Source organism: Scyliorhinus canicula, chromosome 12 (assembly GCF_902713615.1).
Source record: "Scyliorhinus canicula chromosome 12, sScyCan1.1, whole genome shotgun sequence".
NCBI lineage: Eukaryota > Metazoa > Chordata > Chondrichthyes > Carcharhiniformes > Scyliorhinidae > Scyliorhinus > Scyliorhinus canicula.
In genome coordinates this window covers 9,488,238-9,506,294 of record NC_052157.1, presented here as the reverse complement: position 1 = coordinate 9,506,294, position 18,057 = coordinate 9,488,238, and the positions used below count along the sequence as shown (strand labels likewise).

The 18,057-nt window shown below is 42.9% G+C and overlaps 1 protein-coding gene across 13 annotated transcripts in view; it reads right to left on the bottom strand.

The window, feature by feature from the left end:
• The window catches only part of map2k5 (mitogen-activated protein kinase kinase 5), a 338,825-nt gene that overhangs the window by 210,255 nt on the left and 110,513 nt on the right, over positions 1 to 18,057 (bottom strand). For all 13 annotated transcript variants that reach the window (XM_038814887.1, XM_038814881.1, XM_038814883.1 and 10 more), the window contains one exon: positions 14,705 to 14,769. In XM_038814887.1, the coding sequence (XP_038670815.1) occupies positions 14,705 to 14,769 (65 nt within the window). The remainder of the gene's footprint in view (positions 1 to 14,704; positions 14,770 to 18,057) is intronic.

Below are 18,057 nucleotides of genomic sequence, written 5' to 3'. Positions count from 1 at the left end.
GCTAATTTTCAAACTCAATCGGGAACCCCTGCTCCCACCTCTTTGCAACTTGCCCAAGCCCCACTTCCCGCACCCCTCAGTATAAACGACACACCATGCAACAGGATCTCAACGTCTCGAAGGCAGGCCCTGAGCAGGGAAAGTGTGTTTCTGAATGCAAGAACTCTCTCATGCACCTCCATCATTCTCCCAAGGATACCTCACAAATCTTCCAAGTGAGCTCGGAAGAGCTGCACCACAGAGCCAGGATTCTCATCCAGAACAACATTCTCAATGGCGGCCACCATCGGGTGCACACAACACTGCCGAGCGAAAGCCCGCTCACCAGCAATAACGCCACTGCATGCGGGGCCCCAACCCAGCCCACTCTGACCACCACTGTCAAACCAGGAATTTCTACAATTTATCTCGGCTGCTCGTTGCAAAACACCAATCAGGAACCTCCACGGACAGAGCACAGGACATATGTCCCAAGAAAAGACGAATACAGAATTTGCACCAGGATAAATGAAAGGATTTCAAGATGAGCAGAGCCAGAGCTCACAAAAACGCAGCCGCTCCTGCGTTCACATCACGTGCCCCCCCCCCCCGCAACCATCTGAGAGGTTTGATTGGCAGCATTAACATTTATCTCAGTGCTAAAATTTTACTCAGACCGGTATTACAAGGCTCAACCTCCAGTGGTAGGTTTAGTTGGCATCTGCCACACTAATACAGCTTCCACCATTCAATGCATTTCAATGGTGAGATGCTGTTTTCATGAAGTTAAAGGGGAGCAGAATACTTGGATAATTGGGTTTAATCAAGCATCTGCATCAACATGCAAGAGACTTTTATTTATGTAGGATTCTTGCAAGACGTATCTCAGTAATTTGGAATCTCCAGAGGTGAAGGCCATATTCAGGTTAAGACAGCCCAACCATTATAATAGTTACGTTTATAATGCCTCTGTCCCTTACCTGAAGTTCTGGTACGATTTGCAAACAGATAATGGTGGGCACGATTAGGCTCACCGTTAATTGACAGAAAAGTACAGGACAATATTACCTACAATTCTACAATAACCACAGGTCCATACTGACTAGAAGTCACCAGCTTTGATTCTTAGTCTATGCTGTGGTAGGATCTGGTGCACTGAAATCGGCCTCATCAGCAAACAGGCAGAAACGATGGGCTAAGTTTCTGCTCATACCTGGCTGCGGGGCCTTCCATAATCTAGCAGGCTGCCAAGACCAATAGAACTAGGCTCAAGAATGGTTAAGTACCAGAGGCTATCTGGTGCTTTTAGAATTGCATACCAGTAAGTGCTGATACTTCAGAAGAGGTGGGAAGGCTTTTAATTAATGTGGAGAAATAAACAAAGAAGTGACAGGACAAACAAACAAACAGATCCTCACTTGAAGTTATAACTACAAAGATAGAATAGACAAAATTACTGTAAGGGATTTCAAACGTTTTGAATTTTAAAATAGAAACGTAGGAAATAAAGATTTTTTTAAATGTTGAAAATGAAACCTGTGATCATTAGTCAATTTATCAGTCTAGTTACTTAACTGATAGTGATAAAAGCTTTTAATAATAACCCTGAAAAAGTAGCTAATTGCATTGGAAGAACAGATACTTTTATACAAATAAACAGCTTAGTAGTTAATTAAACAGGGAAATTTTCTAAAATTACTTTTGTTTCATAGAATCCCTACAGTACATGAGGTGGCCATTCGGCCCATTGATTATTTACTGACCCTCTGAAAGAGCTCCCTACACCTAGACCTCACCCTATCCCCATAACTCCCTCCAACGTTTTGGACACTAAGAGGCAATTTCATATGGCCAATTCCCCTAACCTGCACATCTTTGGACTGTAGGAGGAAACAAGAGCAGACATAGGCCGGGGGGGGGGGGGGGGGGGGGGGGGGGGGGGGGGGGGGGAGAAGACCGGGGACCCACTGGGCCATCCTCAGTGAATGTTCCCATTAATGTTTGGTGCTCATTCAGGCAAAAGGAATGGCCATCCATTTCTACTTTTAACCTCAGCAGGAGTTAAAATTCAAGTAAAGTTCTCTTTGCATCAACAATATGTGAAACTGATTTGCAACCCGCTAAAGGGATGTAGATGGAATCATCGACCCATGCCCGATGCTCCGTGACACCAATGCGTGGTCCAGAACATGGTCTGGAGTTCGGGATGGAGAACACCACAGCAGTGGATGGAGGTGGGAGCATCTATAGGTGGATTTTCCCGATTCAATGTCATCAAGGAGGTCCATCTTCCAGCCTCAGTGTTCCTGGAGAGTCTTCTTCTTTCTTCAACGGTAGATAAGCGATGACAGGTGCCTTTTAAATATAGACATGATGGCGGTATGCCCACCTACATGTTCGCCCTGCTAGGAAATGCAGCTCTAAACCCCTGGATGCATAATTAATGAGATCGGGGCCAGAAGATATGGTATGGTTTCCCCCCCAACCTCTGCAGTAGGAAACACTCCCCATTCCCGCCCCGCCATAGAACTTAGCCCCAGATGGGAGGATTCCGCCCAATAATACAAAAAGTAATGGCGGAAATTAAAAAATATAATAAAAAATACCGCATGTTAAAAATGAAATTAAGTTCCCATGTCACACTTTTACAACAGGCGACTTGCGCATGAAATCCACTTTACCAACAGAAGAAGGGGTTGAGGAAAGGATTCTTCCCCATTGGGTTCAGATGAGGCAGCCAGGAGACTTGTGTGAAGTATGAACACCAGAATAGAGTTGCGGTTGGACTAATCAGCCTCGTTCTGTGCTATATAATTATTTGGAAACTCTTAAGAGAGAAATTCATTCTTTGTCTACGCCTTTGGGGTTTTTTTCTTTGTGCAGCTCTTCATGGTGATATTTTACTTTACTTTTCCATATATTGCGCTCCAGTAACAAAACCAAAACCAAGCTAGAGTCACCAGAAGGGCCAGTATGGAGCAAGGCAGAAGATTAGTGATAGAAAAAAGGAATGGGACAGCAAGGGTGGGGTGAGTGGTGGGGGAGGGGGAGGGATAAAGAATGTTTGTGTATACATGAGGGAGTGGTGAGGAAAGATGGAGTTTACCAAGGGATGATGTGGGCAAGTAGCAAGTGACCTACAGTGTATTAGGAATCTAGATAACATATGCATCATGAAATTTTAGACGGTGGGCACAACTAAAGACTGCAATTTAGGTTCAATGTACACATGATAGAATCACTCAGGACCGAAGGAGACTGCAGAGCCGATCAGACCTATCTCCTCGACAGAGGTATCAGATTGGTCCCATTTTCTCTTCCAAATACACATCCATTTCCATCTTGAACTTACTATTAAATCTTCTTCCACCGCCCTTTTTAGGTAGTGGATTCCAGATCATAAAAACTTGCAGTGTTAAAAATAATTCTCATCACCCTATAGGCTTTTTTCGAAGTATCGTAGAATCCCTACAGCCAGAAGTCGGCAATTCGACCCATTGAGTCTGCACCGACCCTCTGAAAGAACATCCTACCTAGGCCCACTCCCTATCCCCGTAATCCCACCTAACGTGATGGATAATTTAGTCCAGCCAACCCATCTAACCTGCACACCTTTGGACTGTGGAAGGAAACCGGGGCACCCAGAGGAAACCCATGCAGACACGGAGAAAGTGCAAACTCCACATAGTCACCCAAGGTCGAAATCGAATCCGGATCCCCTGCGCTATGAAGCAGCAATGCTAATATGTTTCCCCTAATTTACTTAATCAAAACCTTTAGGGTGGTATTCTCCGGTCCCGATAAAAATCGGGATGGCCATCGTGAAATCGGCCGAGGTTCACGACAGCCTCGGAGCCCGCTCCCCGCACCTAATTCAAAAATGCGCCGGAACTAACGCGCAAAACGGCACATTTGTGAGGTCATCCGCACATGCGCGGGTTGCCGGTTCCAACCCGCGCATGCGCGGATGACTTCATCGCGCAGACGGCGCAAACCGGGCATGTGCGGTGGCGGTCTTTCTCCTCAGCCGCCCGGCAAGACGTGACGGCTTGATCTTGCGGGGCGGCGGAGGGGAAAGAGTGCATCCGTTTTGGACGCTGGCCCGACGATTGGTGGGCACCGATCGCGAGCCTGTCCCCTCCCGAGCACAGTCGTGGTGCTCCCGTGCCAATCGGGTCCCTAGATGCCCCAAACGGGCATCTGGCGCCCGTTTCACGAATGCAGCGACCAGGTGTGGTTGCTGGCGTGTTGAAACGGGCGTGAGGGGCCGGCCGCTCGGCCCATTTTTCCGAGCGCGGGGGGGGGGGGGGGGGGGGGAAATCGCTGGGGGTGCCAGGGGGTGTGAAAAATGTCGGGAGGCCCTTCCACGATTCTCCCACGCCACGTGGGGAGCGGAGAATTCCGCCCGTAGAATTTTGAAAACCTTTATAACAATTCCAACTTCTTTAGTCTATTTACAAAGCTGACAACTTAAGTCCCATATTCTAATAAATATCCTCTCCACCCTCACCAAGGTTTTGACCTCTTCACTAATGTGTATTGCTTAGAATTAGACCTTACTCCAACCAAGGTCAAACCCTTAAGAAAGGTTTATCACGACTTTCTTGGTTTCTATTTATAAAGCCATGTACTCCATATACTTTTAAAAAACAACAACCTTATTAACTTGCCCTGGCACCTTCAAAATTTGAGGATTCAAACCCATATACCTCTGAATTTCCAGATTAGATGTCATTTTCCCAATTTCTGTGACACACGGTTAATTTAGAAAATTCCACCAATCAAGAGTAAATTAAAAATGCTCTTTTGTTCCTGCAGGTCATTCAAAATGAGAAAACCATGAACCGAATGTAGCATAATTTTGGTTTGCCGTCACTGGCAGAGAGGTAGCTGGAAAACTGGATTAAAAGACACAAAATAAAGGACCAATATAATTAAAAAGAGAACAGATAGGAGGGAATACAAGGTTGAAATCTGTTCTCAGGGTTCAAATAGTTATGAAATGCTGCAGCTTTGGTCTCCTGATTTAGGATATCTGAGCCCTTTCATTAGATTACAGTCTTATATCTCAGTATGAAGTATCCATTGTCTATATATTTCACAAGGGGAAAAAAGGTCAGCACTCATGACAGGTTCTCTTCTAATATTTTATATTAGACAGAGAGCAATACACAGCCTGAGCATGGGAGAAAAGGAGGGAAAGAAAATCTGAATGCTGGAGATCGAAAATCAAAGCCAATAATTCAGGAAGTGCACTGCTGGGCAGTCAACATCTGAAAGGGAAAAATTGTGATGGGAGAGAAAATAAGGAGACAAAAAATCAAATGAAGCAGGAAATGATCACCTATAAAATGGAAAAGATGCTGGACAGGGTTGAGAACCTCGTCATGCATCAATGGTGCTGTTTTATGTCCCTTTTAGCCATAAAAGAGTATTTATTTCAAATTTGCGACTGAGTAAAGGTCGAGAGCAACTACTCTTGAAATGTTGTGATTATTGCAGTAATACCACTGTTTAGTACATTTTAAATAACCAGTAATATCCGTGGAATGAAATATCTAGTGTGTGCATTGGTACTGATTTTCTTGGACAATTCTTTTGTGATTATACACAATTACCAATCAGTGTTGTACAGCAACAAACTTGCCAGAAACAAATTTTAAAGAATTCAGAAATGCATCAACAACACAAAATGTAGCAATTTTAACAGACCCAAGACCTGCGCTGTAACCATTAGGTGCTTCAGAGGGACATTATAAAACAAAGAATAAAACCGAACCACAAAAGGAGGTATTAGGTCAGATGATCAGTCAAAAAAATAGGTTCTAACAAGTGTTTTACAAGCATTAAGTGGAGTAGAGAGGTGGAGAGCCCTTGGGCTGGATTCTCCGTTATTGGCACCATGTCCCCACATCGGCATCAAAACTGTGGAGTTTCACGCCAAAACAACTGGCATGAAAGGGCCACATATTACGAACCCTGCATGGGGCTAGCAGGGACCCGACTTCAATCTAGCAGCTTTTGCTGCAGATACGGGCCCCCGCACTTCCGGGTCGGAGGCTGCGCATGCGCTCGGCGACGGCCTTCAGCGGCCGCGCTGTACTCCATGGCAGACTCGGGCCGCGGAGCTTGACCCTAAAAATAAACCCCCCCCCTCCCCCCCCCGATCGGCTGCGCGCCCGACCCTCAACGCTCGCGCAAACATTTCCTGGCCGCCTGTAAGGTTCCCCCCGCCCTCCGATCGGCCCGCCCCCAACCAGGGCGGTCGCGGACTGAGTCTGAAGCCGCCACGCGAGTATCCTGACCGGCTGGACCACATCAGACCCACGTCGTCAGGGCTTTGGTCGGTCGGGGGCGGAGAATGGCAGAGCGGGCCACTGGCAATGGTCCCAGTTAGGTCCTAGATGGCGCGGCATACTCTCTGAGGTCCCGCAGAATCATGGAACCTGCGCCGGTCCCGATTCCGTGAGGGAAAGTGGATTCTCCACCCCCGCGCCGTCCGCGATTCGGCGTCAGAGTGCGGAGAATCCAGCCCCTTATGTTTTAGACACTCCAGTGTTCACCTCTTACACCCCTCACACTCCGTGGTTTGAACATGTCCCAACTGTTTTCTATTCAGATTGCAGTGTGAGACCCATACTTCAATTGGTGACATTAGTTAGTGCAGGTCTAGTTGAATGTAAAAGTAACTTCAACGTCTATTTATGAGCATTAAGTCAATATTAAAACAAAAGAATGTACAGACAATATACTTTGGTGCATTCTAAACAAAGCCTTTTTGAAAAGTTCATCTTTTGATCCCCAGACAGGCAGTCATCATTATTCCAACTCATTTTCCATGTCATAATTTCCCAGCAGTGATGTATATACAAAGTTAGAGATCATAATGACTAATATTGTCTCAGACAGCCTTCATTGCTGCATTTTAACAGCTAGTTTTCATGATTGCCAATAGCAATTAAGGGCACTATTCAGCAGCCTCATCGCATCCGGCTTGGTGTCACGACACGTTGTTGAATCTCTAGAGAGGCCTCCATTGGGAATCACAATGCTTGAAATATCTTGTGAGATTCAACAGAATCCCGCGATCTGGATCTCGCTCTTACAGGGCGCAATCCAGGCACGCACATTTAATTGAGTGATTATGCTCATTTAAATCTGCGCTCGCCCAATTCACCCGGGGCCTGGGATTCACCGGTCTCCCCAGCAAGGCCTCAACTGGGCGCCATTTGATTCTAGTTCAAAAAGTTGTGAACCAAATATGCTGGCACCTCGGGGATCTCGCTGGGGAGTTGAGGCCCCCGGGTGGCCAGGGACAGGGCAGGGCATCCTGATATTGCCAATGTGACACCATGGCACGGCCACCTGTGAACTGCCTGCCTGGCACCTGGGCACTGCTGGCCAGGCACCTTGGTGGTGCCATCCGCGCCCAGGTTGGCACTGCCAGAGGGGGGGGGGGGGGGGGGGGGGGGGGGGAAAGAGAGAGAGATGAAGCCGCAATGGGGGTGCTGAGGGGAGGGTCAAGAGATTGGGGCTGCCTTTTTGGCACCCCGATCTGCGATTAGTCTTTCTGGACTACCTGCTTGGGGATCAACAGATGAACTTTACTGCTTTGTTTAGAATGCACTAATGTATATTGTCTGTACATTCTTTCGTTTTAATATTGACATGGTGTTCATAAATAGACATTGAAGTTACTTTTACATTCAACTAGACCTGTACTAACTAATGTCACCAATTGAAGTAACAGTCTCACACTGCAATCTGAATAGAAAACAGTTGGGACATGTTCAAACTAGCAGCTTAGAAGACTGACTAAAACAGGGCCTTGCGAACAGCTGGTCTTACCAAGTCACATTTGGATTGCAATTGGCTGCACAACTGCACAAGACCAAGGCAGGCCAGCAGCACGGTTCAATTCCTGTACCAGCCTCCCCGAACAGGCGCCGGAATGTGGCGACTAGGGGCTTTTCACAGTAACTTCATTTGAAGCCTACTTGTGACAATAAGCGATTTTCATTTTTTCATTTCAACTCACCCGAGGGAATTGGTGATACCAGTATGGGTCTTGAGTAAAAGCAATCATAGAGACAGAACTCAATTTCCATACAACGTTATCGGGTTTCAAATATCTCCCACACAATAAATAAAACCAACTTAACGTGTCTTGCAGTGCCTTTGTGCATAGCAAGGTCCTATGAAAAACAATGAGATAAATGAGCAATTAATCTGGTTTTGAAGGTTTTTATCGAGGGAGTATTGCTGGCCAGGACACCAGGAGAACTTCCTGCTCCCGTTCAAATAATACCACAACATATTTAACATCTACCCAATCAGACAGAATGGCCATCGGTTTAGAGTCATGGAATCACTTTGGCACAAAGGAAGACCATTCAGCACTTCGAGTCATCTTGGTTTAAAAAATTGTGTGAAAGATAGCACCTCTCACAAGTTAGTATCCTCTCAGCAGTGCACGCAAGTACCATTCTCAATATCACAGACTGCAATATAATGATACAAACTAAAAATCGATGAGGCAAACTTGAAAATATATATTTTTAACATCACACTTTACATTGCCTTAATTCAGAGCCTGGGAGCTATTTCCCTTAATCAGAAGAATTAATTCCTCTGTCTATTTATTTACACAGCGAGCTTGTTTTCAGTGCAAATGGGAAAATTGGATAATTTGTTGTTTAAATATTTAAAGAAGAAAAATTTTAAGCTTCAATAGGCTGGCAAACTGCCCAAACGTCTAAACAAACAGTAAAAACCCACTGTAAATAACATTTCTTTTAAACATCAGCTAAATGCACACTCAATACTGCTTTACAAAGTCTTCTACAAAATTACTGTAACTAACAAGCAGAAATTTATCAGCTTCAGCTAAATCAATTGCTTAAATCAATTCTAACACTGCTAGTGTGTAAGAGGCCCACTGGCAATTTAGGTAAATTACACCATGTAAATGCTTTTGCCTTAATTGAACAGTTTTATCAAGTAGGCGCTGAATGCTGTCCACACAGCTTACACTGAATCTGTCTAAATCTAAACGTAAACATATTCTACATCTGGATGGAAAGGTTTTGTTTAAACTAGTCACTTGGAAGCTTTGCCACTGCTGAAAGCATTGTTAAAATTGTTCCATACATTGGTAAGTCGGCGCACTGATGGTGTACGCCCAATGAAAGATTAAGAATAAATACAATGTCAGTAACGTTGTAATTTAAATTAAGATAACCAACAAAGTCTAAAATTTGATATATTCTTTCCCAATAATAATGTGATTTTCTTTCCAGAAGTATCATCCAAAGCTCCACCAGTGGCCTAAACTGTGCAGGCAGCTTAGTGAACTCAAACTATTAAGATACTATCCTTGGAGTCAGTGCTGATTTAGTTTGTCTCAGGCAGGACATGCGCTTCAATTTATTTATGTCTCCCTGGGATAGGGTGTAGCAAAAAATATCATCCTACCTTTGAGTGCTATTCAGTGACCCATGTGCATGTCACAGCACTCGTCATGACCACTGGTTGTCTGAAAGAGCTTTTACAGTCAATAAAGGAGTTTTGAAGTGAAATCACTGTTGTAGTGCAGGAAACAGCAACCAATTTGCACACAGGAAGCTCCCAGCAACAGCAGTATGATAATCACCAGTTAATCTGCTTTTTGTGATGTTGATTTGATGGATTAATAGTGACTGGAACATTCACACTGTGCCCTGGTATTGGGGCGGGGGGGGGGGGGGGGGGGGGGGGGGGGGGGGAGACCTGTTGGAATTCTTGACTCTTGAGACGGTTAAGTTTGAACTGAGGGGAAGGATGGGGGGGGTTCTACAATTCATGGGCATTATTCATTATGCACTTTGAAGAACTGGAGAACATTGAACATTAGTTGAGGGGGTGGTTGGGAGGAGGTGGAGTGTGTGTGTTAATGGTGACTATGGGTGATTCCTGATTCTTTTTTGTCATTTGTTAATGTGAACACCCGGGCTAATATTTGGGGTTTGGTGGGAGGATGGGATCGTTGTTATTGATATGGGGATTGACATATTCGTTACTGATTATTGTTGGTGGGTGTAAAGTTGGGAGAAAATGTGAAAAAGGAGGAGAATAAAAATATTTCTTTTTTTTTTAAATAGTGACTGGAACACCTAACTACCTGAACTTTTTCAAAATAATGTCATGGGATTTTGTGTATCCACCCAGGAAGGCAGATGGAGCTTCAGTTTAACATCATATTTGAAGGGTGTACAATGAATTTATCCAGTCTAAAATACAAAGTAATAGAAGTACTTAAAAATCATCAGAATGACATAAAAACGGAGAATGCTGGAAATGTAGAGGTTAGTCCTCATCTAAGATAGCAGAATATGTTAACATGTCAGATGCGGCAGTTAGTCCTCTGATTGAAGATTACACTTGAAACTTTATCTCGCCTTTTCTTTTACATTCTGACTGGTCTGCTGTTTATTTTCAGCATTTTCTTTTGTTCACAAATTTTCAGCATTTTCTCCCTCATTAAAATTACAGCTGTTTTTCATTTAATTTAAGAGCTAAACACTGCCCTCAAGGTTGTAGAAAAGGTCATGAATTTGGAAACCTGTAATTCTCATGGAATTTCAGAAAGCTATATGCAATAATGAATTGTACAAGCTCCAGTTCAAAATAATTCTTTTTCAACTATCTGCAACAATAAGATTCTGCATCTCTTGTCTTTCCTTTTTCCTGCATTCTCAAGACCCAAGCTTGCCAACGCCTAACCACTTCTTACTTTATCTTGATTTATCTCTTCCATTGATAAACCAGGGTGGTAGGCTCCAACAAAAAAAAAACTGACTGGCCAGCTGTAGGGTAGCAATGCAATTGAAATGCATGCTAATGATAATCTCAAAATTCTGTATCCATTACTTATTGCAATCTAGTCTTTTGAATATTTACTCTGGACCCGAAATGCAGCACATGCCACATTCCCTCTGCAGTTAATCAAAGCTGTATTTTGGACTTCATTATCAGTATTTTGCAGTATGATAATGCAAATCAAAAATCTACAAGTTTTTCAGCTCCTGAATAAACAGAGACCCCTTTGGACATTCATTCTAGGGGCTGGTTTAGCTCACTGGGCTAAACTGCTGGCTTTTAAAGCAGACCAAGCAGGCCAGCAGCACGGTTCGATTCCCGTACCAGCCTCCCCGGACAGGCGCCGGAATGTGGCGACTAGGGGCTTTTCACAGTAACTTCATTGAAGCCTACTCGTGACGATAAGCGATTTTCATTTCATTTCATTTCTTTCAGACATGGTATGTTGTAGTGGCAATTTCACAGTCCCTGATGGGGACCAATAAAAATAATAAATGTGTAAATTATCACTTAAATATCCAACAAATTGTTTCTGCAACGATATAACAAAGCCAATTCTACACAGAAAAGGGGAAATAATTATCTCTGCATTGTTCCCGTTTGATTACTGGAGGTTGAGTGGAGGGATACAGGCAAAATCTGATCAGCAAATATTGGGTGCCATTCAGTAGATGTAAAACTAACTCAGCTTTCGGGCACGTTTGGCGAGGTACTTTTCAGCAGCCACAGCACCGAGATTCACCCTGCTATTCACCGGCACTTTGCTGAATTATTGGGTCCAAGGGAGTTTCTCCCCGCCAAGGCCACACCAGTCGATTTTCTGCTGGCCTGCAGGAATGGCTCCTCGCGGATCGGGGTGCTATTTTGACTGGCAGACCCAATCTCTGCAGCCCTCTGGAGCCACCTCTTCACCCCCTCCCTCCCCTCCCCCAACCTTCTCCAGGCCCCTGGAACCACTCCCCCAATGGGAAAGGCTCCTTTAAATATGCTGATCTGGATCACGCCCAGCGAGGGCGAGATCTAGATCGGTGACTGGCGACTGGGCAGGCCTGGAGTCCGGTTTGAGGCTCTAGCTGGATTCACCCGTTGCGCCCGGCTCCACACCAGACACAGCCCAGTGGCTGAATTATGCTCATGAAGTGAGATAATGGGAGTGAAATCAGGACGTCAAGGAAAGGGGAGAAAACTGGGAGGGGTGTTAGGGAGAGAGTAATTGTGGAAACGGCAATAATTCCAAGATCACTGTGAAATTCAAACCTTAATATTCATTCTCGAGAAACTTCATGTATTTCAAGTTTTGTCCTGGTTATATTTTAGTACAGTTGTGAAATTCTTTGATTTTATAAGTTCACAGGGACCATATATAAAACTGCTCCCTGGGCTTTGCCAGTATCCCTCAACTTAAGCACCAGGAAGCATTCAAGAGAAGTGCAGCGGTCATTTTCTTTCCCCCTTGCTATGTGGAGATGACTTGTTTTTGCTCAACACAACACCACAATAAAGAACAGAAAACAAGCCTGCTGTGTTCTAAGTGCACTACTGCACCAGCTCACTGTGCATCATGTATTTACAAAGAACAAAGAAAAGTACAGCACAGGAACAGGCCCTTCAGCCCTCCAAGCCAGTGCCGACCAGGCTGCCCGACTAAACTACAATCTTCTACACTTCCTGGGTCCATATCCCTTCCCATCCTATTCATGTATTTTTCAAGATGCCCCTTAAATGTCACTATCGTCGCTGCTTCCACCACCTCCTCCGGCAGCGAGATCCATGCCCCCACTACCCTCTGTGTAAAAAACTTGTCTCGTACATCTACTCGAAACCTTGCCCCTTGCACCTTAAACCTATGCCCCCTAGTAATTGACCCCTCTACCCTGGGGAAAAGCCTCTGACGATCCACTCTGTCTATGCCCCTCATAATTTTGTAGACTTCTATCGGGTCACCCCTCAACCTACGTCGTTCCAGTGAGAATAAACCGAGTTTATTCAACCGCTCCTCATAGCTAATCCCCTCCATACCAGGCAACATTCTGGTAAATCTCTTCTGCACCCTCTCCAAATCCTCCACAACTTTCTGGTAGTGTGGTGACCAGAATTGAACATTATACGCCAAGTGTGGCCTAACTAAGGTTCTATACAGCTGCAACATGACTTGCCAATTCTTATACTCAATGCCCCGGCCAATGAAGGCAAGCATGCCATATGCCTTCTTGACTACCTTCTCCACCTGTGTTGCCCCTTTCAGTGTCCTATGGACCTGTACACCTAGATCTCTCTGGCTTTCAATACTCTTTAGAGTTCTACCATTCACTGTATATTCCCTACCTGCATTAGACCTTCTAAAATGCATTACCTCACATTTGTCCGGAAATAATAGCACATAGACCATACAGTGCAGAAGGAGGCCATTTGGCCCATCGAGTCTGCTCCGACCCACTTAAGCCCTTAATCCCACCCTCTCCCCGTAACCCAATAACCCCTCCTAACCTTTTTGGTCACTAAGGGCAATTTAGCATGGCCAATCCACCTAACCTGCACGTCTTTGGACTGTGGGAGGAAACCGGAGCACCCGGAGGAAACCCACGCAGACACGGGAGAACGTGCAGACTCCGCACAGACAGTGACCCAGCCGGGGATCGAACCGGGAACCCTGACGCTGTGAAGCCACAGTGTTTATCTTGTTTATTTTTTTTAAATTTGGGAAATACTTTTTTAAATCCCCAAATTCTTTATGCGGCCATGTACCTTGAAAAGGTCTTCCGGCTGCAGCATCAATTTATTTGCATAACAACTGCTGGTACTGTAACTGTACTCTGGCAAGTACACATCATATTCAAGTGTATAATTTACATTCCAACTGAGAAAGTGATTAAAACAACCCACATCCTGGCGATACTCAGGAGTGGAAAGTATTTGGAAAACAAAGTTATTAAGTACTAAACTGAGAATTAGATTGCAGTGATTATTCGCTTCTCCCCACAATATGTTATTTTCTCCAATTTACCTGGATTTTAAAAATATGCACACCCACCTCATTACATACACAAAACAAACAAGTGGATAGCTGGCTGATGCAGTGAGGTTTTACTCACTAGCATAGATAACATGAGATCATGTTGCAACGGACAGATTGTAACTGTACTCAGTTGAGTGGAAAGCTACTTGCACAGCACAAAAGGCATTTGGGAAGGTGATGACAAAGTGTTGACACCAGAGTATCTCAGTTTTAGGTAAATGTTTGAAAGTCCCATTCGTCCAACAGTACACAAGTTTGCTTGCTGTGTAGGTCATAACTCACCTGCTGCTCCCACCAGAAAATGCATTTTAAAATGCTTTGTCAATTAGCAATTGGAGTCTGTGGACTCTAATCCACGTATGTGAAGAGTCTTATCATTTTGAAATAAAAGACAAGCAACACAGTAATTCAACCCATTGCAATAAAATTTAAGTGGTTGTAAAAAAAATAAATGGGATGTTTCTTTTATAAAAGTTGGAGCAATCCAGAGTAGACAGTCTCCCTTTAAGCCAAGGTTAGTGCAAGCAGTGATCAATACCTCAATCTCAATAAACTATTTCAATAATAGTTGATTCAGGTGGAAACAGGAGTTGAAATTTCTGTTCAGCGACCTGTGTCACCTTGTCATGTTTGCTGAACACTGATAATACATCATAGCTGTAATGGAAATGACTAAGTGTAAAGTGTACAGAGAAAGGCACCCACAGAATCGCTTTCATTCTTCAACATCAAATCAATATGATATGCATGCCTTCAGCCAAAACTGTTTGATGGATGCTGGAAAGACATTAAAAAACCCTTTACCAACATTTCTCACACATTTTGTGATAATAGGTAGAGGCAGATACTCACTTGTACACTGTCCCTCCATTGCCATGACCGAGGATATCTCGATACTGAATGTCCTGTTCATTCATCTAAAAGAAGGGAAGGTAGAAAAAAAAGCTAGTAATGTCAGGCAAGCATATAGAAATGTCAAGGAAAAGTAACTCAAGGCCATAAACAACAAGCATCCAGGTCATTTCAAGTTCAGCAGCAAGTGGGGAAAGATCAATACAACATTTGCTGTTCAATTTATAAAAGACAATACCAAGGGACAAAGTGATGGAAAGTTTAATGACAATTTGTTTGCCTGGGTCATTTCATTAATGTTTGATAAAAGATGTCAAAACAGAATGATATAACATGGCTTAGGTGGGTCAGTGTGAGGAAACTAAATGGTGGACGGGTTTTGGGAGGGGGGGGGGGGGGTGGGGGGAGGTGACTGGCATCACTCAAACCCTGAGGGCAATACAAAGGAAAAAATGAGAATTTGGTATAAAATCATGCCATTCTGCCTCAAAACTGAAAATTTAATTTAGTTGAGAATGGCTTCGGTCCTCATTACAAACAAGTAGGAATGCAGCCATCCTTCAAAGCGCATGTCAGCGCTGTCAAAGTCTGTAGCGTTCAATGCCAGTCACATAGAAACAAGAGACAGGTGCTGCAGAAGTGTTAATGTCAAAGACTTCAATTGTTGCAACTTGGTAAGCGAGTTAAGAAATAATCTCTACAGCGGTTTGATGCACAGTTTTTTAAAAAACACACAAACTAACATTCAATTTTTCCCTCCATTTTATCCCCGCTGCATTCTTCATCTCCGAACATCAAGTAATGTTTTTAGGAGAGTAGGTGGCTAAGCTAGCTGCTGCCTCATTCTCAGCTTTCGGTGCTACTGCACCTTTGAAGGATTCTCCTCAGGAAGTAATTTCATCACAAAATTAACTTCTACAATTTAGGTTGGAGGGTTGCTCACTGATACTACTGTCTTGAATGAAAAACAAGGCAGACTAATACTCAACACAAAGAAGTAACTTAATTTTGTCTCTTTCAGATGGCAGCCCATCCTTTGTGGCCCCACCATCTACAAGTTCCAGCTCCTCTAAAACTTTGCTACCTATATCCTATCCTGCACAAAGCCCAACCACAAAATCGTACCTTCAGTTGGCTAGGCTTCATGCTCTAGAACTTCCTCCCTATATTCCTTCCCTTTTGATTTTCCTCTTATGCTTTAGGATTCTTCTTAAAATCCACTGCTTCGACTAAGCTTTTGGTCATTCTCCTGATATATCTTTCTTCGCCTCCATCATTTTCTTCCTTGCACCTCTATAAAAAGTGTTGGGGCATTTTTTTCTACTTTAAAGCATCTACATATATGCAAGTTGTTGTTACTGTTGACTTGCAATATTTTCTGTTTTTATTTCAGATTTCTACCATCCATACTATTTATCAGCTCGGTTTAACGCAATCCCTCCATCAAGCGCTGTGATGTCAAAAACAGATTTTCTTAGGTTTCTATTTCAGCTGGTGATTGCAGTTACTCACTGCTAGTGTTTAAACATTTCAATTGATTTGTCACTGGGGAACTTAAGCTGCCCAACAGGTTGACACACAAGATAGGCAATATTAGAAGCACATTTTTATCATTCATATTCTGCTCATAGATCTATAAACGGCAAACTGTTTTTTTTTTTTAAAAACCTACTTGCAAAGCAAAATCTTTTGATAAAATATTTTATCAGATGTGCTAGCAACTCTACCTCCCAACAGCTGTCGAATGATTTCGACAGATACAATGTATTGCACACTGTGGGGCTTTGGTAAAATGTCTGAACTTCATGGTATCCACATCAAATGTGAAAAGCAACCAGTGTTGCTTCTTCTGTCCTTCCAAACTTGGGTTCCTACAGGACATATTTTGAGTTATAGTAAAGAATAGCAGGGTAAAGTCCGAGACACTACATGTCTATCATTACTGGTGGAAGCAATTAAAGGTGATTAACCAAGTATCACACAATGAGTACACTGGGATGAGATATACATGGAATTAACAATGCTCTAAGTAACCTTGATCAGCAAAACTGATAGTTACAGCCTCAAGGAGAATGTCATACCAATCAACTGTACATTATTTCTCAATAAATCCACAGCAGCGATATCAAAAGGCATAATGGGCATGAACCCTGCAAGAAAAAATTTACTTCCCAAAATACATAACAATTAAAACTATGTATTGCAATACTAAAAATACCGTACAGCTATTGCAAAACTTTAATCTGAAACTGAATCGGAGGACAATCCGTACAAATTTTTCAAGCTCTGTTCTTTTAGTTTAGGGGCATTATCTCAACTCCTTGGTTAAATTACTGTATTGCCTTGCAATTACTCCCAGATACTGATTATTTTCCAAATAATCAACAACACAAAAACAACCACAGATTAAATAAATGATACGTGAGCTTCTATTAACCTTTTTGAAAATGATAAATTGACAGCACAAATGAAAGATTGGCGCATAAAATAAATTGCCAAAGACAAAAGCTGAAATGTCAAATTATTATTTTTTAAACTTTGGCTTATTACCAGAAGGCCAGTAAGTAAAAGTTTAAAGATTATACTTGGATTTGCAAACAATTGCTGCTAAGTCCATCTATTTTGTACAAAAACATTTTATTAATAGTTCCAATGAAGGCTCGTTGGAATAAAACAAAATTCTGGTTAAAACAACCTAAATATTTTGTTCACTGTGGTAACCATTTAGTTCAAGCATTAGTGTGAGCAATTGAGGAGGCTTAGCAAATAACATTCTATATAGCAGCAAGTAATTCAAAAACACAACATGGTCAAATGCTTCCAATGAACCAGTGGCACTTTATCAATACTGGAATCAATGGTTGGCATTACCAGTGAGTGACAGATATGAAATAAATATTTATATCACATAACCTGTGTCAATGAAACTCAGCAAAAAGCTATTTTCAACATGCCAATAACTGATTTTCCCAATGACAAGAAGGAGGATCATAATTTTAACTTTTTTTAACACCTAATATGAAGTCAATATTGAACTGTCACTGATAATTTTGTTAAACTACCAGGTAGCACATTTTTAATGCTTGGTTATATTATGTCCTGAATTGTACTGAATTGATTCTCTGGCAAACAAACAAGATTGGAGTACTGCCACTACTATCAAATGTCAAGGGGACATCCCTCCATTAGACTACTCTGTTACAGGTGATATCAAGGGACAGGCGTAAAGAGCAAGCTGGTAATTGTCTGCTTGACACACTCAACTTGAACAACTTGATTCATGAAATGCCAAAAAGGCTTAGTCTGTTCCCTTCACAGAGAATGAATACGCATCCAAGATGATTAACTTTTTA